The 25556-nt window shown below is 39.3% G+C and overlaps 1 protein-coding gene across 1 annotated transcript in view; it reads left to right on the forward strand.

Moving 5' to 3' along the window:
- Nucleotides 1-25556, forward strand: part of ACSS3 (acyl-CoA synthetase short chain family member 3) — a 168749-nt gene that overhangs the window by 117068 nt on the left and 26125 nt on the right. Inside the window, exons 10-11 of the mRNA XM_008520549.2 lie at nucleotides 14795-14890; nucleotides 18272-18335. Coding sequence (XP_008518771.1) covers nucleotides 14795-14890; nucleotides 18272-18335 — 160 coding nt within the window. The remainder of the gene's footprint in view (nucleotides 1-14794; nucleotides 14891-18271; nucleotides 18336-25556) is intronic.

The following is a 25556-nucleotide window of genomic DNA, read 5'->3' on the forward strand; positions in this document are numbered from 1 at the left end:
GAAAACAGTTGTCACCTAATGAGTAGAGACATTGGTGATGATTGAAGTTATTGATCTTACTTTATCTGCCTTGAGCCATCTTTGCTGAGTTCTGATATCTTGGAATAATCACAGTGTTTCTCTCTGTTTGATTGAACTGCTGCACTTTTAATTGCAGTGGACAGTGCTGAAGCAATTGTATTCTATATATAGCCTAAATCATCCTCCTTTGAGGAGGAATCTGATAAGTCTGGATTTTATTAAAGTGGACCCCAAGGCTCCAGTCATGACAGTTCTTAAGTCAAAATCATTGATCCTAAAAGTACACACATCCTAATACCATATAATTAAAATGTGTCAAGGCTACTTGACATGATAATCTTTATTTTTGCACAGGCTGGTAGGATGTACTTCTTGAGAACAGACAACTGGGAAAACAGTTTTAACCACAAAAATTTGTTAGGCTAACCCAATTCAGTCCTTGTTCTTAGGTTTGTCTGGAAAAGATCCATTAGCCCGGGACTTTTTACAAACAGCAATACATTTTATTCAAAAGAATCAAAACCACAAAATGGAATAATTAATTACAGTTTAATAACAATTGCCCTAAGCAGAGGTCTCCACGGGAAACAGTACAGGCTCAAACACAGGACCTTCTCATTCCTCCTAAGTAGACTAATTGTGAAACGCTTAGCCAGGATTTGAAGGTTTCGGAGGTCAAGCATCAATGTTTCAGCCACCTTTTTTTTCTAGATCGTCTTCTTCTTTTGTTGTGCTAGCCTTCTCAGGCATTCCACTTTCATGCGTCTGAGTTGACCCCATTTTGTTTTTTAAGTCCTGGTTAACCTCACAGAGTCGCTCTTATTCTCAGGGGACTTTTTGATTTCATTTTATTCCACAATTGGAAGCTTTATAACTCTTGCTATTTCTGCCTTTTTTTTTTTTTTTAACATTTTACAACTAGGTGCTAGATGTGTGACTTTCTTCTAACTTAAACATACTTAGTTTGTGCCCCATGCAAAATCCTGTATATTTTACTGCAAAATGCCTTTCTAGGGCTGAAGCATAAGAGGCTGTATATGGCTGACATGACAGTGAGGGAAGCATCTTCTGGTGACTTTACTTTGAGAACTCTATATTTAATTATTTAAAAGCTGTTCTCTGTGGTTTGGGTGGCAAGAGCCATGAGCAAATGTTCCTTTGCCTGCAGATTTTGGAGGAAAATATTTCTATGTACAACCAAATCCTGTCTTCCTAGGTTTTACTTTTTAACTCTTTGTTATTCTGTGATTCTGAGTTCTATTTAGTAATTTTGGAGTCCTTGAATTTGGGCTGTGGTGGTAGGGTTTCATTAAAGTACATGCTGTAGTTTCAAAGACAATGGATTGAACTAGACTTCTGAAATGCACACTGCGGAACTCAGAGGGCTGGGTTGGACTGCACTAGCAATGCCTTTGCCCCATGAACTGGGTTGCCCAGGATATACCCGATGCTACTTTCAAATGGTAGAATGCAGAGTATATAATGGTATAAATAAATCAGTAACTGTCAGCTTCATTTTTGTTTTTCTCAATGTAATGGTCAAAAATAAATTCATCTCTTTTTGTTCATTCATGGAAAAGAAATTTTATGTAGTTTAGCATGACAAGTTGAGATTGGGGAAAAAACAGTTATATAGACACAGTGTCATCTCAGCAGCATTCAGCTAGTGATGCTGACAGTATCCATCTGGCGAGAGAGAAGAAAGTCCTGATGTCATCTTTGTTGCCTGGCAACAACATTTTTTTCTCATTTAGAGCAGTCTTCATTAGTTTAAAGTAGGTAATTTTTACAGATAATTTGAGAAGCAGGAGCTTAGAGGTAAGCTATGTGAATTTGGTTTGTGGAAGGAATAATCTTTTGTCAAATGTAAGGCAGGCTTGATGAGGCATTTTTTTTTTGGAAAGTAGATAACTGTTTACACATGGCTAATCCATCTGAAAGTGAATTCCCCAAGTCAAATAGCAGTCATTGAATCAGACATTTTCATCTTTATAGCATTATAATGTATAAAGAACATCAAGTTGGGTTTTTTTCAAATATGATTACTATACATGAAGCAGTTTGGAAATATATATAATTGCTTTTTGGAATCTGTATTTGTCCTTTAGTATATTAGTGATCATGTTCTGACAAGAGACTAAACACTAGGAAATCAATTAATACTATGAAGTTGGTTTGGTCTTTGAAAATACCATCTATTCTAATTCTCCTGTCCTTGGCAAGAATCACATTTAATCTCTTCTAGAAAGGTGAAAATATGTCGTGTTTTTGTAGATCTTTACAAGAAGGAGTTCCTAAACCCTCCCATGACAAACCTTACTGTCTGGAAATTTGATTTTCCCCCCGTTGCTTGTAAACCCCTGCACTGTGGGCCCATAGGCTCCACAGAATAGTTTCCAATTCCTCTTTTGCTATCAGTTCTTATTTGGAAAACAACAGGTGACTGTTCTCCTTGGGAAAGCAATGTGGGTAGTGAAAAGTGATGCTGAATCCTAATAGGCCTTTAAATCCTGGTTCAACCACTTCCTCTGTAACCACGGGTAAGTCCTTCATCTTCTGCTCATGCTTTTTCTCATGGGCTTGTAGAAAGCTTGAAATGAAGTGAAATATGTACAAACAATGCAGCAGTTCCTGGCCTATAATAACAATAAATAGTTCTCTTTTCCTTTCCTTTCCATGAATAACCGTACATGAATTTAAAGGCCATCTTAGCATCCTGGCCTGTAGATAATCCAGACTCCAGAAAACTTGGAACATAAGAGCTCAATTTATACATGAGAAAAAGTCATCACAGAGCATGTACTTTCCAAGAGTCAACTAGCCAGTGAAGATTAGAACCAGAACTCTCATTGTTCTGTGTTGTCCTGAGTCCTCTCTTCATTTGTCTTTCTTATACCTTGATTAATTCAGCATTTCTTATCTAATTCAACTACAGGTTATTTATGAGTTTCTCCACAGTGAGAGGCTATGAGCATAAGAGAGTAGAAGACCAGTGTCTCACAGCTCGAATTAGTAATCTGCTTCCAGTGCAAAACTTAGGCAGCTTTGAATTAAGTATTTTAAACTGTAATAATACCATCTCTTGGACACAAAGATTAAATCGATTTTCTTTCACCGGTATACATCTCACTGTTTCTGCTTTCTTTCTGCTACCACCATTCAAGCTTATTTATAGCTCACTGTATAGATTCAGAGGTGGAGAGAATGCTTTCTTTACAAATTGCTTCTATGCCCATCGTGATGCTGTGATAAATATGACTCAGCGTTACTAGGATGCCGAATTGATTTATTTCAAGGACTTCAGCTCTCTGCATGGGCCACCAACTTCTAAATCCATATTGCTTAAATGTAGTGTTTCCAGAGTGAGGGCAGAATGGCACCTTTCCAGGTGCAGCAGGAACCCTTATTTACAGAGCTGGACATGTGAACCTGCCCCCGTGTTCTTCCTCTTAATCCTCACTCACGTCTATTCTTCGTTCTGTGTTATCTTTCATTTGTGAGCCCAAACCCTGGGGATTGTCCTGGACTTCTCCCTCTTGCTCTTTCCCCATATCCAAACAAGCACCAAGACTTTTCGATTCTGAGTATAACTCAAATTTGGTTGCATTTTTCACTACCACTCACCTGCGTCAGGCCATCGACATCTAACTGATTTCTTGCTGTGGGTTGGGATCCTCAGTTTAGTGCTTCAGTTTGCAACTGAAGACATTTTTCCAAAATGCAATTCTGAGCAGATTGCCTCTGCTGAAACCCCCTGAGTCTCCCATTGTCCCCGGAATAATATCCAAATTCCTTAACATGGCGCCGGAGGCATTTCACCATCTGCCTCTGCTCATCTCTCTCACTGTCTCTTATCTCTCTTAGTCCACCTACCACCACTAAGCTTTGCTCTGCTGAATAACTTACAGTCAGTCCCTTGATAGTCTAACTTATCAACCTTTGAACATGCTGCTATTTCTGTTTGGCATGGATTTCTACCCTTAACACTCCCTTCCCCCTAAAAGAAATGCCTTTCAGTGAGTAGAATATATTCAATAAATATTTACTGAAGGACTGACCTTTGAATATCATTCTTGGAATAAGAAAAGATTGTAACAGAATTATTATGGTAACATACAGTGATTTCTCTTCCCTGAGTCCTCTATTTCTCCTGCTCTCTGGTTCATTTTGGGATTGCATTCTGTGATTTGCTATTTATTTTTTAAGACCCCTGATCTTAATAATGGGAAGTGGAGCCTAACATCATGTAAGAAGTATGTATTTACCAGTCAGCAAACATTTTCTGAGCACAAAATGTGAAGGACTTGACTGTGTTTGATCCTGCTGGTACAAATGATTCTTAAGCACACAGGAAGAACTCGATTCAACTGCAGGCGAGGAGAGTGTTTGCATATAATTATATGCACAATTCTTTTTGAAAATTGCATCAATTCTTTTAATGGTCTAATGCATGTACAGTGGTTAGGAATGGGAATTTCAGAGTCTCTGGTAGGACTGGCTTGTTATTTGGTCCAAAACAAATTGTCTTCTTATCAAACTATTGTTGAATTTCCAATCTTGTGTTTATTTTTCTGAGGCCAATTGTTGAGTGTCTCTAGCCAGTTTTTCTAAGTTATCATTTGGGGAAATATTCCTTTGGACCATGATAGAGGTTTGGCTATTTTGGTTCCTTTAAGGGCTACATTCCTTGTGGAAATATCACCAAAGTGACCTCCTTTAGCTTCCAGAGAGTCAAGTTTTAAATGTCCTGGGATCTTAATAATAGCTAAAGCAGCAAGTAAAAGTATAGCATCCAATAATTCTTGAACATAGGGCCCATTTTTAATTTTATTTCGGCTGGAAGTAAGGAAACCACATTCCTTCCACAACATTACAAAATCATAAGCTACTCTGAAAGTATATCTACTACCAGTAAAAATATTGGCAGTTTTGCCCTTATCTAAAGTACAAGCCTATGTAAAAGTGTGTAATTCAGCCTCTTGGGCTGAAGTAGTATAGATAAAGGTACTACCTTGACGATATGGAAAGGAGTTGTAATAGCATATGCCACACAGTATTTGCCATTGTCGCTTTTTAAATCAGAACCATCAGTTAACCATGAGAAGTCAGCGTTCCTGAAAGGAGTTTCCTGCACATCATCACGAGGAGTCCGGAGGTGACCTGTGTGTCAAGCAGTCTGCAGGGACTTGGTCGGTAACAAAGCGGGGAGAGTAGCAGGATTAAGGTTGTTACAATGTACAGGAGTTATGTGAGGAGCAGTTAACAAAAGGATTTCATAGGAGATGAGGTGGCTGGCTGAAATACATCGAGTGTGGTGAGAATTCAGGAGGGCTTCTACTGCATGAGGTACAACAGTGGTTAAAGGGGATCTGTAAATAATTTTTCAAGTGCCTTAACCAAAAGGGCAGTGGCAGTAATGGCTCTAAGGCAAAGGGGTATCCTTGTGCCACAGGGTCCAGTCGCTGGCCATAATACCCATGGGTTGATGATGGTCCCCATGTTTTTGGGTGAGTACTCCAAGGGCATTCCTTTCATTTTCACATACAAAAAGAAAAAAGGAAATCTGGTAATTGGGATGTCCAAGGGCAGATGGGTTCATCAAATCCTCCTTTAAGGCTTTAAAGGCTATGTCGTTAGGTTCTTCCCATAAAATTGGGTTGGGATTGTTGTTCTTTAGCAAAACATACAGAGATTTGGCCATAAGAGAGAAATCTGAAATCAAGTTTCACCACTAACCACTTAGCCTGAGAAAAACCGCATAGCTGGCCCTTAGTTTTGGGTTTGGGGAACCTTAGGACACCGTGAAGTCCGTCTGGATCTAGTGTAGCCCTTGTTCTGATATCAGATGTTCCAAATATGGAACCTGGGTTTGGGCAAGCTGCAGTTTCTCCTTGGTGAGCTTATGTCCCTTTAAGGCTAAAAGCTTTAACAAGTGGTTGCTGTCTTCCTGGGAGGAGACTCGGGTAGGAGAGCAAGGAAGCAAATCATCCACTTACTGCAACAAAGTAGAACTGCTATGGAACTTTCTATCGTCCAGATCACTCTTCAGGACTTGTGAAAAATAAGAAGGGCTCTCAGTAAAACCCTGAGGCAGTACTGTCCAGGTGAGTTGTTCTCCTTCCCAAATGAAGGCAGAAAGGTATTGGCTAGCTTCATCCACTGGAATGCTAAAGAATGCACTACATAAGTCAATTACCATAGAGGATTCCTTCCAGTGGGAATGGATGTTAGCAGTGTACAAGGGTTAGGAACAACAGGGTGTTGAGGGATAACCAATACTGCTCAGAGATCCTGGACAAACTCCACTCTCAGCCCTTGGGTTTCCTCACAGGTAAAATAGGAGTGTTACAGAGACTATCACAAGGGATAATGAGGCCTTGAGTCTCATACTCTTCTATTATGGGCTTTACACCCTGAAGGGCTTCTTTACTTATATGATGTTAACTAATTCTTGGTAGAGGTTTTGAGGGATCTACTTGAATCTTGATGGGAGGTGCGTTGTGAATTTTACCAATATCAATTGGAGATTTTACCCATAAGGAGGGTGGTAGCTGATTAAATGGGGACAAATGATGAGTGTTTCCAGGATCAGCCCTAGTACTGTCAGAGACTAGCAAATAAAAGATGTCAAAGGGTCATTTAATGCACCTGGTTGACTGTTTTGATGGCTACTGTCAAATTCCAGAACAATTTCCCCCTTTCAAGAGAAAGAAATTCTGGCATGATACTTTTCCAAAAAGTCTCAGCCTAATAAATGAACAGGGGTGGAGGAACTAAGGAGAAAAGGGTGAGTGTCTCTCAAAGGGCCTAAACCAAGGAGAGTAGGTTCAGAGATAGGAACTGGTTGAGGTTTATTAGAAATCCCCACTATTTGAACTGCTTTAGTTCTCCAAGGCAGGGGCTGCTTTACAGTAGTGGGGATGAGCATCGAGAGTGTGGCTCCAGTGTCAATTAGCACAGAAAGAGATTCATCCCAATCTGGAGAAATGCTTCTCCAAGCTGATTAAGAGGGGGGATTTGGAGCAGCCCCTGTAGTTCCTCAAAGCCCCATCATTGGGAATTTGGAGGACATTGGAAAGACTGGTTAAAGGGCTGAAGGCGCTTGAAGTGCTTAAGTATGTCACAATCTCTCCTCCATTGTCCTGGCTCTATGCAATAGAGACACTAGGAGAATTTTGGTTCCTTTTAGAGTCCTTCACTTGCTAGAGTTGAAAATTAAGAATTTTGGTGGTCTTTCTTTTACGTGACTCATCTAGAGTTGGAGAGAGAGCTGGTTTGCCACACTAACTAAATCTAGAGTGGACATAGTTTCTCATTCCATCCTGGGAGGGAAGGTCCAGCTTCAGCCTATTAATAAACATAGACTTAAAAGCTACCTGGTGGACTCAACATCTGAAAGAAGACCAGACGTTTCTTTAAAAACAATGTGAAGTCAATTGTAATAGTCATGAACAGGTTCATCAGGTTTTCATGCACAGCCTGAATTTTGTTCCAGTCTGGCTTTGGGAAAGTCCTAGGAATTGCCTGATGAAGTTGTTGAGTGGTCGCCTGAGCCAGATCATACAACGGGTCAGTGGGTTGGTCTCCTAGTTGTAATTCTAGAGACTTTCAGGACTTTCCCAATTAGTGATTTTCATCCAATGCTGGGCGTGGCCTTCTCTGATGAGCATATGAATTAGCTGATATAAGTAAGAGAAACCAGCTTGATAAGTTTGAATGACTATATTAAAATCCTCAGCAAATCTATGAGAATCTTTGACTATGGCTTGCAGTTCAGCTTTAGTCCAGGGAATATAAGAAATTAAGGGTTTAGCCTTTGGATCCTCAGAATTGTTCATTTTAAAGGGGCAGGTTCTGATAGGTTCAGCGGAAGAGGTAGTGGAGAGAGGATCAGAGAAAAGGGGAAGTTCAGCATGAGTGTTAGTGTGGGGAAACTGAGGCTATAGAGGAGGCGTGGAGGGTGTAGAAGGGAAGAAGGAAGATGGTGCCAGAGGCTGGGCCTGAAACAGAGAAGGTGGGAAAGAGGAACAAAATGACTCTGGAGGAAAGAAACAGGAAGCTTAGGAAGCCGTTTTATCTTTCGTTGATTTTAAATTTTATTTTGCAAAGAGGCGATTTTAGACTCTCGATAACGTTGGAGGCCTCAAAATACCAATTGTAATGGGTGTCCCATTCAATTTTGGAAATTATAGAACTATGGTTGCCCAAATCGATCTTAAGAAAAGTAAGTGTAGGGAGTTTGAAAGTTCCCCCATAGTGGTCATTGATATCCTAAACTACTTTTGGTTAAATAGGTCCATTTAGTTAGAAATGTGCACGAGGATTGACCATGTTTTTTAAACATAAAATCAGCAGGGGTCCCTGGGAGGGGAGTCACCCTTCAAATATTTAGATAACTAGGATCCCATTTCTTAGACATTTTTCTCTAGAGCAAAGGATTATTCTTAAACAGCCTAAATAGCTCAAGCAACTTGAAGCTCAAAAGAGTTTGAACAGCTCAAACTGCCTGGGTTCTTAATACCAGCCAGTGCTGATGGAACCGTTCAGTTTCACTGAGGTGGACTGAAGGTTGAGTCAACGCAGTTCCAGAGAACAATGCAGTTCTAAAGAACAGTCTGTTACTGAGCCCTAAGGGACCGGTGACCCACAAGTGGTCCTTTGCCTGGAGCCGCTCGTACCATTAGAACAAGACTGGGTTCAGAATAGCAAAGCAGAAACTTAATTCATTGATCAGTGAATGGAGGAGGCAGAGCTCATCCTCTAAACATCTTCTCCTCGAAGGGACGGTGAGCAGTGTTCTTATGGGATGTGAAGGGGGCAGGGGCATTTGGGGCATGCGCAGATCTTCCCTTCCTGCTTACGGTACATTTTGCACACGTTTCCTTTTAAGCCTGGCACCCTGTTGCCATCTTGGACCTTTGTGGTTTGGACTGGTTCTGCGGTGTGGCCATCTGGCAATGTTCTGCCTTGGTTGCTATAAGCAAGAACAACTTAAAGCATTAGGCGTGGAAAATGTTTTAGGGATTTCTCTGGGTGACAAGTCCACTTCCCAAGGGAGTCAGACCAAAGGTTGATCAATGCAATTCTAAGGGACAGTCCGCTCCCAAGGGAGTCAGGCTAAAGGCTGGACTGGCACAGTTCCAATGAACAGTCTGAAAAGTTGGACCTAAGACGAACACGGCTCCAAGTAGGGACAGTCCACTCCCTAAGGGACTCAGACTGGAAGGCTCGTGCAGTTCAAAGGAACAGCCTGATTCAAAGAGTCTGGCTGAAGTGCACTCAAGTACTCCCAGACGAACAATGCCCTAACCAGAAAGGGACAGAGCCTTAAAATAGATCTCGAATAAAGCGTAGAGAGCCTCAGATGCAAACAGGGCCGAAGCTCGGAACCGGGAGAAAGACTGACCCTCCAGGATCCATGAGAAAAGCAGTGAGCTCAGTGGACTCTGTGTGGGCATTGCACCTATTTCCTCGCCAGCCTTGCAGTCTTCAGGGATTTTCTCTGGATCCCCATCCAGGCACCAAAATGCTGACCTTACACAAAGAGACAGCCACTTAGTTCTCCAACAGAAATGGGTTTATTCGAGATCAGCAAAGAATTGCAATTTGGAGTCTGCAACTATGGCGAGCCACGTGCAGGTCCTTGAGCAGCAAGCAGCAAGGGAGGAGAAACTGTTCTGCAAAGGGGAAGAGGACGTTGTGAGGGCTGTTGTAAACAAAGAGTTCCAGGTGTAGTGGCTTTTCATTGGCTGAGTTGTGGCAGTCTCCCATTGGCTCAGCTTCCTGCCGTCAAGAAGAGGAAGTCTTTCTACTTCCTGTTGGGCTCAGCTATCAATGTAGAGTGTGAGAGCTCCCCCTTTTGGCCTCCTGAATCCAATTTAGTGAGGTTTCTCTTTATTAATTTCCACAGTGTCAGTCTGGTGAATTCTCATGTGAATTGTTTCCTGCTGTTTAGGAAGCCACAGTAATCTGTACCATTAACTAACTGTTCTAATACAGCTTCTGTCTGTTCATGAGTTTCCTCACGTACATCTGTCTTGAAACCCCAAATAACATAAACCTGGTCATAGAACCTAAATGATGTGCAAAAATTTAAGTAAGTTTTATTTGCATTGCTGTGATTCATCGACTTCTATGTTCAGAAGCCATCATTAGCTTGCCACGTCATTCAGCCTAAAGCGTAAGGTCTTAGGAGGGCTTTGAAGTAGTTTTGCGCGATCTGTCTCCTCACTACTTGCCTGAGCTTATTTCCTGTGAATGCTTTGCTCACTCATTCGGCTTCGGTCACACCAGCTACCTCACTGTTCCTCAGACACTCTAGGAATAAGCCTACCTCAGGACCTTTGCATTTGTGGCTCCTTCTTCCTGGATTCTTTGTCCCTAGATATGTACGTGACATGTGCCCTCACTTCTTTCAGGTCTTTACTCAAATGTCACCTTCTTAGGGAGGTCTTTCCTGGCCAACCAGTCTAAAATGCAATCCTCCGGCATTGCATCTCATACCCTGTCTGTGCTTTCTTTATTTTCTTACTGCTTATCCCTCTTTACCACGCCATATGTTTTACTTTTGCATGTTTTTTATTGTTTGTCTCTCCAACTAGATTGTGAACTCCCTGATGGTAGGGATTTCGATCACCGTTGTTTATTGCTCTATCCCCAGTTCAACAGCACCTAGTACATAATAGCTGCTCAATAAATACTTGCTAAGAAGTGATATGTACCCCGTTACTTCCATTTGCAAATATGAGAGCCTGGGCTCACTCCCTGTCAGAAGGATTTTTGTTCCTCTGATTCAGTCTGGGTGATTTCTGTTCCCTTCTAATCCTCCGTATTCTTTATGAAGACCTCACAAGCTGTACACTTGACTATTCCTTTCATCTCCTTCCCTGAAAGAACTATGTGATCTAGGGCAAAGGGTTTAAATTTTCTAGGTCAGGCCTCAGTGATTTTTGCTGTAAAAAAAATATTCCATTTTCTTCCTACCGGCTTGTAGTTGGATTAAATGCAGTAATATAAATGAAAAGCACTTAGCATGGTACACAGTATCATTCATATTTGAAAAAATTATGTGTATTAGTTCTTTTTCCTTTTCTTCCTTTAGAGTTAGAAGTTTTAAGGAAAATTCATTTAGGTAACAACTCACTAATGCAATAAGGTGGAGTGAGGCAGTAAAAATACTAAAAAAAAGTGAAGTGTCTATATCAGCTTCTAATGCGGTATGAGTAGAGATGTAGCAGCGTAAGTTGTTCTTCACAACCTTCCATTCCCTGCCATCTTCTTCCTGGTTGTCTCTTATCTAAAGAAATTATGCTGATGAATTGCTGAGCATCCTCTGTTTCTAAGATTAGGTGTCTTTGGAAAGGTTTCCCCAAATGAAGCATTCAATTCTCTTCTTCAAAGAAAATGTTCTGGTTTGTTTAATGTGGCTATTTCCCAGTCGTAAAGTGACATCTGAGTTTCCTGTCTCCCTAGATAGCTGCTAGCCAGTTAATTATAGCCTGGGCAGTGTGAAGCAGATGTTTTGAGAACATCTTTGAAATGGGGCCTTGGGAGGTCTTAGGAGTTTGGTTAAGGACTGAACATGTCTGGGGCCTTTCTCTAACCAGAAGCCTACCGTGCACACGGACTAGCTTGGAGCCAGGGTGGTTATACAGTCTGCGTGAGTGTGTAAGTACACGTGTGTGTGCTTATGGTGCAAGTGGATCAGCCCTTGGGTCTCAGGATGTTCAGAGGTATAAAGAGAGAAAACCAAGGTTTCTAGAACAACCATGATGGTCTTTCTCATCCCACTTTGGTCCTAACCGTGGCTCCTTATTATGCCTAAGAGCCCTAGGAACTGTCATTTTGTCGAATTGTACCCTTTGCACGTCACCACCAGCAGTTCTTTTTTTTTTTTTTTTAAAGATTTTATTTATTTTTTTTTTTAAGATTTTATTTTTTCCTTTTTCTCCCCAAAGCCCCCCGGTACATAGTTGTATATTCTTTGTTGTGGGTCCTTCTAGTTGTGGCATGTGGGACGCCGCCTCAGCGTGGTTTGATGAGCAGTGTCATGTCCACGCCCAGGATTCGAACCAACGAAACACTGGGCCGCCTGCAGCGGAGCGCGCGAACTTAACCACTCGGCCACGGGGCCAGCCCCACCAGCAGTTCTTTTTCTAATCCCCTACGTGAATGTCAAAATAAGGTCCATGAGATACTCAAATTACTAATGTTCAGAGAATAAACTTATATTATTTCCTCTAAGTAACTGAATGGATAATCCTTTTCACTGCCCTTCAAATTCAGTCAAAATAATCATATAGAAGAATATGCTTTTCATGGTTGTCTTACAATCATAAACTATAACAAAACAACTGAAGGTTAAAAGATTATAAATATGTCATCGCTATTCAAAGATACTTAAGAATATCAGGAAGTGTGTTTAATGTCAGCTGACTTAGGTAGTAAACATCGACAGTGCTTCGCTACCCCTTTCTTATGTCTTTATTTAAGACAAGGTTTGTTCTTACTTTCTCTTCCCGCACCCCCTCTCTCCCGGTGGTATAGGTAGAACAGAGTGCCCTCATAAGAAGCCACACTGAGATGAGATGAAGCTGGCTGAAGTTAGAGTTTTGTTCTGGTGGGTTTTGTTTGTTTTTCTTTTAGTGGCAGGTGCTAGAGCCATTGGTAGGTAAGTTCATAGGTTCTAAAGCTATCTGTTGACAAGTTGCTGAAATCTTTGATCTTAAGAAACGTAGAGTTTGAACTCTAGATACCTGGAATGCTGCTATTAATAAACTTGATAAGATATACTTTTAAAATAACCAATTTACTTTAGCAGCTGCTTCCCACCAGGGAGGGAGGGGGAACAGAAGCATCTTGAAGGGGTATCTCCTTTTCTGTTAGCTTCTGGTAGTTTCTGTTCCTGCTGTCACCTTCTTCTGTGTGTGTACCTTCCTTTAAGCACTCAGTCTGCAGGGTTTCTTCCTGTCGTCACCATTGCTCTTGTCTCTCCTGTCAGTTTTGAAGGATAACTGAGGTGAGTCCTGAGACATTTTAAACAGGCAAACAGAAAAATGCTGTTAACCCTTCCATACGTGTGGATTTCCTCCCATTCTGTGATTATACTGCAGGGAGAATGGACAGGGGTGTTGCATCGCTGACGGAATGCCATCTCATAAAATACTATCCCATTTTTTTGTCATGACCTGAAAACATTTGAAAACTCTGTGTTAGACATCAGAAATGTCTGCTCTGGTTACTTGCTGCTTCTCCTCAGCAGTGACCATATGGCTTAGCACCTTAAGCACTGAACTGTGACGTAGGAACTGTGTTTCAACGTTCAAGAGTCTGTCTTCTGTTGCTGACGCCAGCTGAGCACTATCCATAAAATGTGAATAATAAACTGAACTACTCTGGAAAGTAAAGAACAGTAGTGAATTCTTATCATCATTCTAAAGTGATATAAATATATCATAAATTATGGTAGAGACCATAGTGGAAGGAGTACATTCTGAGTCCTTAGGAAGATAGATGTTTCTAATATTTTGAGTTACTTTGGATCTGATTGGGTTGGCAATTAATCCCTTGGGTGTACGTATGTATGTAATGTGTGTATATTATGAAGCCAGTAGTTCTGAAACTTTTCACTATCAATACCCTTTTATCCTGCCTCACCTCAGATACAAATCTCATATTTAAAAGATTCTGTTAGCTTGTAATTTGTATTCACCAATAATAACAAATACATTCCTCCATAAAAAATAATCACTTTCAGGGGCCGGCCCAGTGGTGCAGCCGTGAAGTTTGCATGTTCCGCTTCGGTGGCCTGTGGTTCACTGGTTCGGATCCCAGGTGCAGTGCGGACCTATGCGCCACTTGTCAAGCCATGCTGTGGCAGGTGTCCCACATATACAATAGAGGAAGATGGGCGTGGATGTTAGCTCAGGGCCAGTCTTCCTCAGCAAAAAGAGGAGGACTGGCAGCAGATGTTAGCTCAGGGCTAGTCTTCCTCAAAAAAAAAATCACTTTCAGAACTTATGGTTATCATGATATAGCTGCTATTATTCTGACTGTTACAACTTGAGACAGAGAAAACGAATTTAATATTTTTGTTAATCAATGCAGTCTAATTTTGGTAAGTCTATGGTCTTGATGAAACAATCTGCATAGCATAAATACCTTTCTTTCTATCTTTTGGGCCTGCTAGAGGTCCAGGATCAACAGATTGAGAGCAGTTTGATAAGGTATTGGTAAGTTCGACTTTCGATGCAAGGTCTCTAGGCGAGTATAGTTCTTAAAAAATTGGAATATGATTTTGTTCATATATTTTAAAAAATCTTTGGGTTGCTTATTCCAGAGACTAAGCTATAAATAACTGAAATATTTAGAACATAGCTGTTATTTAAATGATAGCATAACTTCAGGTGAGTTAAGAGAAAGCATCTTTTCTAGAGATCCTTAAGTTTTTATCATGTGTTGTAAAACTCTCACAGCCACATAATTCTCCATTCTTTATACCTGCTGATCCACAACTGAGAACACTGGAGAGACCTTTCTTTTCTTTAAAAGAAGGACTACAATATGAATTATTCTAAATTTATATCCTGAAGTTTTAAAATTGTCCTTATGGTATAAATTACTCAAGTTTTTCCATTTTTAAATAGTACATTCACATTATTCATCTATTCCGATTAAATTCTGTGACAGACTGAGGGGAGGCAGTGCACTCCCTGGAGAAACATTGTGTTCTCAGCATGAAGCACTGAATGATAAATAATATTTCTTTCTCCAGAGACTGGATCTCCAATTACAGCCTCGTGCATTGGATTAGGTAATTCCAAAACACCTCCTCCAGGGCAAGCAGGAAAAAGTGTTCCAGGATACAATGGTAAGAAATGACCCCGCTTGTTTAAAATATGTCGTGTTAATAAATTTGGTAGTTTTTGTGTCTGGTGTGAATCATATTGCATGAAACATACTAGGTGTTTAATGAGTATTTGACTGAATAAGTACCTTGTATTAAAAATGAATTTAGTTTTTTTTATTAGCCTATTTGATCAAAAGTAAGATTGTAGGCTCCCAGGACTTGATCTAAAGGACTGTCATAACCAAGAAAATAATATTATTTATGAAGCAGGTTAAGAATATGCATGTGAAATTATATCGCAGACTTCCAAGGACATGTTCTAAATGACTGTCATAACCAAGAAAATGATGTTATTTATAAAGCAGGTTAAGGGTATGCATGTGAAATTAGTATGTATGGAATACCCGCTGGGTGTCGACTATTTTCATACATTGTTTCATTCTGTGCTGAAGCATACTTAATTCGGAGATGTTGTCATTTTAGAGATGAGTTAACTGGTGCCCAGAAAGACTAAATAAGTTTCGTAAGGTAACACAAATGATCAGCTCCTGAAGACAATGCAAACCAGTGTGTTTTATTTTGTTTGCTTGTTTTTGTTACAGAAGCTGCAATTTTTTTTATTATATATGCTGCCTTTTAATTTAAGAATGATAATAGGCTTTTGAACTTTGTTGGCTAAAAATAAATATACAGTGAGGATTCTAAAAAAACATCATTTCATTCATGCTGATGGTAGGGGACAATGAGATACAATATCTTTTCAATATTTATTTTTAAATTGTTGGTAGTGATTATAATAGTTTAATAATTTCTCTTGGGCTTCACTCCCTAGTTGTATAACTTATACAAGTCACTTAACTTTTCGATCATTTGGTTTCTTTGTTTCTAAATGGGAATAATAATTTTATATGCTTCATAGGGTTGCTGTGTTGTGATGTAACACAATGAAGCATTAACAGAAGCACTTGCCGATAGAAAGACTGAACTACATCTTAGCTAATAGTGTTACTAATATTTCAGAGAAGCCAGATGCACTGATTTGATTTAGACTTGCACCTTCATTTTATAGATAAGGAAAATGAGGCACAGACTTCAGTTATGTTTTCACACAATTTGGCTTAATAGATATATCAGGAAAACCCAGCTTTGGGGACAGAATATGATTCTTACATATAATTCCTATTTGCACATAAATTACAAAATTTAGGGATTAGTGTTTTGCTTCTATACCATAAAAATATTGTGTTTTCCTTCTAGGACAATAACTAATTAAGGAAACATGGATCACTTGGTTTAGCCACGCAGATATATTTATAAAAAGACATTTAAGGTTCTTTTTTTTAAGGGCAGAAATAGACATTCTGTGAAGTCAGAGATTTCTTTAGGCCTGGAAAGGCGCACCCAGCTTCAGCGCACTCCTCCCTGTGAACACTTCAGTTATCGCTCCTTTTATCAGAAAAACTGCTTTTGTGTTGAGCCATTTTTAGGGGCTGATGACTGTGGGAGATGTTAAACACATTTCCCATTCAGTAAGTACTGTTTTTGTATCCAGTTGTAAGAAAAAGTCGAGCTTTAATGCCTCATGGAATTTCAGTATAGAAGTTTCTCATTGTCTGAAAGCCGCTGGCTTACAGACAGCCAGGTTAAACACGAGGACTAAAGTGTTTATAGCTAAAGAAATAGTGGCTTTATTACTCATGATATTTATATGTTTTGTGGTTAGGCAGAGCTTCAAAAACATAATGTCACATTCAATATTATAATAAAAAAGCACTATCCTTTTGGGAAAAGAAAGAAAACCATTTTTGTGTGAAAAACATTCAATGTAATGTAACCATTTCACATGCATTGGGTACCTTATGCAATCTTGTCACTTCTATTTTTCATAAGTAATTCTTGTACCAACAGTATGAGAAAGGAATTACTCCCGCTTTTTAGACAGAGAGATTGAAGGGGTAATAGAGCGTGCTCAGGGGCACACAGTAAGTTGCCCACTGTCCTGGGATTTGGGGAAACAAAGATGAATTAGGCATGGCCTCTACCCTTAATGAACTCGCAGTCTAGTGAGAGACAGATGTCTACACCGCTAATAACTGTCAGAATAGAATTTTAAAACAAAGCACTCTGGGATCAGGGGCCAGCCCAGTGGTGCAGCGGTTAAGTTCCCACCTTCTGCTTTGGTGTCCTGGGGCTCACCGGTTCAGATCCCGAGTGTAGACCCATGCACCACTTGTCGAGCCATGCTGTGGCAGGCGTCCCACATATAAAGCAAAGTAGAGGAAGATCGGCATGGATTCTTAGCTCAGGGCCAGTCTCCCTCAGCAAAAAGAGGAGGATTGGCGGCAGATGTTAGCTCAGGGCTAACCTTCCTCAAAAAAAAAAAAAAGTGCTCTGGGAAAACAAAGAAGGGAGTGATTAATTTTTCCTGGGGACAATGTTCTTCTTTTCTTACAGCTTCTTTCAGTAGAATAACGTGGATCAATGAATCCACATAAAGCGTCTATTAAAGCTTAAAATATGATGATATACCCTCATTTCCAGTTTGCACTAAGGGTTACTGAATGTGCATACAAGCTTTGAGCTCCTGAAATCTTTCAGGATTTCAACAGTACAACACAGAAAGCATTGGGATAATATTTGGGAAGGTTAAATTGACCTTTAAGGCTCATAGGTGGATATTAAGCCTTAAATCAGAAAAAGGGGATTTCCAGGCTTTTAAATACTTTGTTTTTATTGCTTGAAATATTTTTGGTGTATTTTGAAACTGCTCATTTCCTTTACTTTTTGGAAAGTGGAACATATTCTTAATGTTTTTGATAGAATAGAAGGATATGTTTAAAGGGATATAAACATAGATTATGAAATTATCAGCATGTTTGAAATATGATGTCTTTAAGAGAAATTCTGAAGGAAAATTCATGATCTTGTTAGGAATCAAAAGCATGTACTATTTGTATTTTTTTGTGAGACGTTATAGCTTATTTCTTTATGTTCATGGTCTCACTGGAATTAAAAGATGCTGGGGCCAGCCCCGTGGCCGAGTGGTTGAGTCCTCGCACTCCATTTCGGTGGCTCAGGGTTTCGCCAGGTCAGATCCCAGGCATGGACCCAGCATCGCTCATCAAGCTACCCTGAGTAGGCGTCCCACAAAGCTCAACCAGAGGGACCTACAGCTAGAATATACAACTATGTAATGGGGAGTTTTGGGGAGAAGAAGAAGAAGAAACAAAACAAAACAAAGATTGGCAACAGATGTTAGCTCAGGTGCCAATCTTAAAAAAAAAAAGATGCCTTTTTAAGCTAGAGTTTTGGGGATTGGATATAAAAAATATTGAAACATTTAAGGTTTGAGGTTATGCGTTTCTTCAAATATTCATTTATTTATTTATATTTTACTTGCAGTTATGGTTTTGGATGACAACATGCAAAAACTGAAGGCTCGGAGTTTAGGAAATATTGTGGTAAAGTAAGCAAAATTTGCAATACTGCTATTTGAAAGAGCAAGACTTGGTATACAATATTAAGAAAAAATGAGGTGGCTGCTGTGCTTTTACTAGTGAGAAGGCTGCCAAGTGAGTGGGTGTGTTGTTTGAGAATACACGGTGCCAGCTCCTACAATTTAACACGGAAGCCCCAAACAGCACAACAAATTTTGATACAGTTTTGAAAAAGAGTAATCTTGCATCTTTTTGATAACTTTTTCTGATTATGTAAGTAATGCATAAATGATAAAAGTAACTTAAGTACCAAAAATATAAAGAAGTAAGTAAAGTTTCTGTACAGCTGCCCTTCAGCAATACACTGTCAGTTTTGTAATATCTGACTTCACGCTTTTTGATGGGCATTTTAGGTTGTTGAAGCAGTTCAGCTTCGTCTTGTGTGTTCCTGTTTTTCCCTATCTCTGTTTCATGAACACTTTTAACTTTTACTCCACCTCTTAAACATCTTTATCCCCAGTCTGAGCCTCTTAGTCTTTTTTGAATATTTGTCATTATAAATAATGCTGTGTTGAACATCTTTTTTACGTTATCTTTCCCTTTTCTGGTAATTACTCTCGTATTGAGTAGATTTTTACAGGTCAAATAGTAGCATAATGTAAAATCTCTACCTCAACAAGTACCACAGTTTCCTGCTAACATTTTTCATCATTGATCATTTGATAAGCAAAAGTGCTAAAATTTGAAGTAAAAATATTTAAGTTTGCTTTGATTAAATCAATAATTTATAATTGCTATTCTGGTGGAAGCTGAAATGGAAGTTGATTAATTTGGGAGACACACAGTGTATGACATTTTAACAATCCAGGTTGCCTTAGCTCCTCTGATTAGCATGATATTAGCATCCTTACTGATACAGTTTAAGTAGTAGAATTCATCAGAATGAGTTGCTGTAAATAAAGAACATTATGTGTCAAATTTTGTTTTCCTATTTATTTAAAAGAACTCATTACTTGGCATTCTCAGATTGGTATAAGTTTGTCTCAGATTAGTAAAACATTTTAAATTCTGTGAAAATTAAATGAAAAACAGTAATTTAAAAAAAGATAGGGGGCTGGCCCAGTGACGCAGCAGTTAAGTGTGCATGTTCCACTTCAGCGGCCCAGAGTTCGCCGGTTCGGATCCCGGGTGCAGACATGGCACCACTTGGCAAGCCATGTGGTGGCAGATGTCCCACATATAAAGTAGAGGAAGATGGGCACAGATGTTAGCTCAGGGCCAGTCTTCCTCAGCAAAAGGAGGAGGATTGGCAGCAGTTAGCTCAGGGGTAATCCTCCTCCTCAAAAAAAAAAAAGAATAGATTTTTTTTCAGTTAGGGATACTTTAACTTACAAAAAGCTAATAGAGGAGATAAATACTGTGATACAATTCTTCACAGATTCTTATGTTATGAGTAAACTTGTAAGCACTATATCAATTTTTTTGTTGAAATTTTAAGACATCTTGCTGGCAAGATGGAAAATTTTAATATTGAGTATATCATTTGTATTCATATTTTTCTGATCACAATCCATATTAACATAGAGCTGGTTAAAATTTGCCCAGTTACGGGGAAAATGGTGGGGTTAGGGAAGGGCCTGCTAAAGAAATCAATAATCCGGACAAGACTGTGGATGGGTGTTTAGCTTGCTTAGGGAAGCGCATGGTTTTTGAAACTTTTCAAAGCACTCCTGCAGCATACATTTTTATATAACCTCCTAACTATAAGTGAGCCGTCTCTTTCATAAAACAGCTCTTGCGAGATCCCAGAGGAGGCGTTTGATCCCAGCACAGTTTAAAAACCTTCCTGAGTCCTGTCACTCTAATTATTGCTGGCTTTGCCTCGTATCTGTTTAGAAATAATAAAACATGGCAATAGCCCACATAAACTATAATTTTCTCTTGGTAGCAATTATTGTTACCCCAAGTACTTGAAAATCATACAACTATTGCCTTAATGCATTCTGTGGTTTAGATTGTCACCAGCTCAGAATGACTTTCTTCCCCCATATTCCTAAATAGGGGATTTTATTGTACAGATCTGGGAATCAGAGATTTCATTATAAATTATTTGAAGATACACTGTATTATGGCATTCGATGGACTTTGATTCCTCCCTTAATAGCGAAACTAGGTATTTGAAAATATTGTGTGTGTGTGTGTATGCATGTATATGTATGTATATATATGTATATATGTGTGTATATATATATATATATACACAGACATATAGAAAAAAATTGTATTTGAAAGGTAAGATAGAAATAATCAGGAAAAATAATTACCAGCATGATCTTTTTTTTAATAGAACAGGTCTCGAAACCTTATTCTAGGAATTCTGTTCTGTCTGTGAGAGCAAGGGTTTCCTATTGAAACCTGCATCTCCAGCAGCCATTCCGCTCTAACTCATCGACCTGAAAATTATTCATGCGCTCCAGTGGCCGCCCGCAGTATGCGTGGGATGTTTTCATATTTCACATCTATCAGTAAGACTTGTTTGCGTGAGCCCGTGGCTGTTCTGTGTGCCTTGAGGGGATACATCATTCATCCAGATTGGAAAATGGCCAATGGATGCTTTTTAAGAGTACATAATAAATATGCATGTAATTAATTAAGGGAAAGGAAGAAGCACACCTTCTTGGCTTAATAAAAATTATTGTGGTTTTACAAAAATAGTGTGTAACTTGAGAGATGATCATTCTTTGCATGTGGACCACATTCTAAAGAAGGTTTGTGGTCTGAAAGCAGGATGCCTTCCAGATACCAGCTAAATGGGCCCCCAGAACACTTGGTGGCCTGTAAAAGGTGTTTTTAAAAAACTTTTAATTTTAATTTTTTTTTTTTGAGGAAGATTAGCCCTGAGCTAACAGCTGTTCCCATCTTCCTCTACTTTATATGTGGGACGCCTACCACAATATGGCTTGATAAGCAGACCATAGGTCCATGCCTGGGATCTGAACCAGTGAATGACGGGCTGCCGAAGTAGAGCACGTCTACTTAACCACTGTGCCACTGGGCCAGTCCCTGTAAATGCTGTTTGATTAGGGATTGCACATGGTGTCCAGAGTCTACAAAATATCTGAGATTCAATATTTCCAGAAAAGTATTGATCCCAAAATTTGAGAAATTTATAATCAAAATGAATACATATTTAATTAAATATCTATAAAATTTAACATCATAACGACTTCATTGTCAATTTAGTCTTCATAAATTTTTCATTTCATTTGCAAACAATTTTTAGGTCACATGTTCTCACTTTGAATGATTACTGAATGTGTATAGTGATTGCTGAGAAATAAACAATGGGAACTAAATGTGTGGCTTCTTGCCAAATCATTTCCAAAGCAAAATGATAACCTTTTCTTTTTCAGAAAAACTTCTAGTTTATATGCTATATTGCTATATTTTGTTATCTTTGCATGAATATGGGGTGAGGCCATCAGTATTAGGAATGACTAGGGTCCATGAGGGCGTTAGAACTGAGCTAGCATCAAAAGCAACTGCTGGAAGTGACTGCCCGCCAAATAGGAAGTCCATTTTTCTCAATTATTCATGCCCATGCTTTTTTTTTTATTTTGTATAATAATTAAGCTGAACATTCTTTGAAAGTACAGTATTCCCTAGTGCTATTTATGTTCACTAACTATACTTGTAGTGATTAAAGAGAATGGAGGGAAAAATCTACAGGAAATATTTGAAATGTGTAGGGCTCAAACTATATTAAAGTCAGTCAATAAAAAAAATAATGACTCATTGTTTTAATCCCAAATTTGTTTGCTTTTTGTAAGTACAGCTATAGCTCCTTGTTTCACTATAAAATCTGTTGTGAGTAGTGTAAATAACTTTGGAAACTATCTTTCTCTGGCAGTTTCTTTAAAATCTGAAGCTATAATTGGATTTCCACACTTTACAAGATACTAAATGTAATGAGTCTTTTTATCATATTAAGCTGACTCATCTCCAAACCAGAAACAGTGAGATGTGACAATTATGAAAAAAACTCAATCCACTTCAGTTGTTCGAACTCCTCTGTTAAGGCTTTCTAGAATCACTGCTTTGATCTCTTGGGGTTCCCTTAACTAGAGAGTAGACATCTTAGTGATTTCTAAACTACTGTAGACCCTCAGATGTAATAAACATGAATCCTGCAGTTTTCATAGATTCCTTGCATTCATAAGATTTACCTTTCTAGTAGAAGAGAAAACGACACGTCTGCATGGGTGTTAGAAAATTCCTTTGATTTTGAAACTTACTCGAGGCAGTTAATTTAATGGGAAAGTTATGATATCTGAATTGCTATAAATACAAAATGTTCATGAATGTTAGAAGGTGTTCCTGCAATTGCATCCAGAGCTCCAAAGTGCAGAAATAAAACTACAAGTCGATAATTTCCAGGCAACACAGACCAGGGACGAAAGAAAATCTCAACGGCAATTGCCTTCCTGGATACCACAGGGCTCCCTGTTATTAAAGTCATAGGTCTCTGGCTCTTCCTCTCTCCTGGGCATACATTTTTCTCTGACCAAATCCAATTGTCGCTGTTGAAAGTGTGGCTTGTCCACCTCCTGCTGTATTCCGCTGGCCTGTGCCCTGCAGGCAGTGATGGGGTGCGAGGGAGCTGTGTGGCCTTGTCTGAGGAGCTTTTCCTCTGGTGCCTGCTGATTTCTCAGCCTCCAGATGTTGACCTCTTGGCCCCTCACGATGTTTGCTCACATCTTTACAGCCCTGAGGAGCGAGCCAGTCACTGTGCTGCCGTCTTGGGAGAGCGGCAGGCCAGCTTTCAACAGTACCCTTTGAGTAAAACCAAGGACGTCACAAATTATAATTCCATTCCTTTCTAAATCTCATTTACAGATTTTAGTATGATCTTTTCTTAGCCTCACGACAACACTGTAAGGTAGGCCGTGGGACGGATGCTATCCTCATTTTAGACACAGGAACCTAAATATCATTAGTAGTTCACAGCTAGAACTCACATTTATTACTCAGTCTTTTGTCTTCCCAAAGAGAAAGAAATTGTGTCCTAATCAATCTCTTCTGGGGAAATAAAAAGTAGCTTCATATAAAAATCTCCAGTAAAGCCTAAAGATTCAGTCAGAAATGCTGGGAGTGCAAAGTTGGGATCTCATCTCAGAATTCTTTAGGGAACAGGAATTCTGTCTGCAATTTATTTCTGTTACTTTGGGGATTCCTAATGGAGCAGTGAGCATAGACCATGCTTTGTCTGAGATTGGAGGCATCTAGGAGTTTTACATTTCAGATTGGTCAGGAATGTGTCACCTTCTGTGGTGATGGACATTCCCTTCTTTCCTTAGCTATTTAAGAACTTCTCAGCACTCTGATGCTTCCCTCTCATCACACACACACACACATACACACACGCACACACAGCTGTCACTGCTGCCTCAGTTATTCCTCTCCCCCCTTAAGAATGATCTCTTTGGAAAGGACATTCTCTGAGAGGATTCACAATTGGATGGTTTGTAACAAAACTCCCCTTGTCACTCTGCTTGGAAGATTAGGGGAGGGTATCACAGGGTGGTAACAGTTGACCTTGAATTTGAAGAATGAATACTGAGACATTAACCAGCATATTTCTTAGTGTTTTCATAAATTTCCCATCCTTCTGCCATTCAGGTGCATTTTCATGTTATTGTAACTTCAGAAAAAAAGTATTTTTTTTATAACTTCAGAAAAAGAGCCCAATGCATCCCCTATTGCAGAAGGAAAACTTGCATTTAATATAGAATAATCATTAAGATAGCGATAAGTAAAGTGTTAATTTGGAATACTGCAAAAAACAATTTCCGCTCCAGCTCATATACATCTGACTTGTGTCTGGAGTTTATTGCTTCTCTTCTCACATGTTTTACATCATTGATATGTTTACTATCACAAATACTTCCAATTCTGCAACTTCTCTTCTTTTCTGCTTTTCTTTAGGACTGTTATATGGCGTCTTCCAAGGTTCCTTCTTTAGAGTCCCTTTTCAATATTCAAATAAGAAGATCTGAACTTTTAAAGACACCAGACTTTGTTAGTGAAGAGCAGAGAGTGTTCCCTTATTTTATCCTCCTAATTACTGATTGCAACTTTGTATCTTTCGTTCCAGCCTGCTCTTCACTTAGACTTGGGGTTAATGAAGTAGTTTTCTGGGGGCATCTCAAAAATGACTTGGGACAGACACATGTGACATTTCCAGCAAGTCCATACTTAACTGGGGATAAAAACTTCCCTTCCAAGAGCTCCTGGCAGTACAGGGTTTGACCACCTGCTATAAAATACCTTGACAGACATCTTAAATGTTTACATTTTGATGTTATTTCATTAACTTATTGAGATAGACATAATTCACAACACTCTTTCTCCCTATCCTTATCCTAAAAAATACTATATTTCTTGTCATACACAACATGCCGGCATCTCCATGCATCTGAGATCATAGTTTATATCTTTGTCTCATGAGAGTCCAACACAGTGACTGAAGAATACCGAGCACCCAATGAATATTGATTGAATGAAGAAAATAAGTGCATGAGGTAATGCATGTGTAAATGAATGAATAAATAAATAGAACAATCGAGTAATTCCTCTAGTGTTTCCTTTTCTAACTTTCTTGTCTTCATTCTCTCTCCACTGGCTACTTCCACTCAGATTGCCCCCCTCCTAAATCAGCCTGCCTCTCTGCATTAAACTGCTAACTTAAATCTCTTCTTTCAGTCATCCATAAACTTTTAAAAAGTATAGTCTAACCTCACCGCCTCCACCGACTTTCTTCTTTTTACTCCTTATTGCCTGCTCCGCTCTACAATAATGGCGCTCCTGAGGATACTCAAAATATTTTAATTACTAAGTTCTATGAGCTCTGTTGAATCCACCTTCAAACAAAATTCGCACTTCATTTGACCTGGTTGAACACTCAGTCATTATTGAAACCCTGCTCTGGTGGCTCCTCAGACGGTCACCCCATGTTCTCATACTTCTCTGGTTTTCTTTTTGTTTTTGTTCGAGGGTCTTCTTTCTTTGATCCCTCTTTAACACTGCCGCTTGTCCTTGGAATCTCCTTCCTATTCCATGCTCTCTTCCCAGATCATAGCCTTGTTATTTTTAATTCTCTAGGTCTATAGGTATTTACAAACTGATGCAGACCTTTCCCAGAGGAATGAGAGATAGTATAAAAATGCATACTGTCCCTGTTCTTCAGAAAA

The sequence above is a fragment of the Equus przewalskii genome, chromosome 29 (assembly GCF_037783145.1).
Source record: "Equus przewalskii isolate Varuska chromosome 29, EquPr2, whole genome shotgun sequence".
Taxonomy (NCBI): domain Eukaryota; kingdom Metazoa; phylum Chordata; class Mammalia; order Perissodactyla; family Equidae; genus Equus; species Equus przewalskii.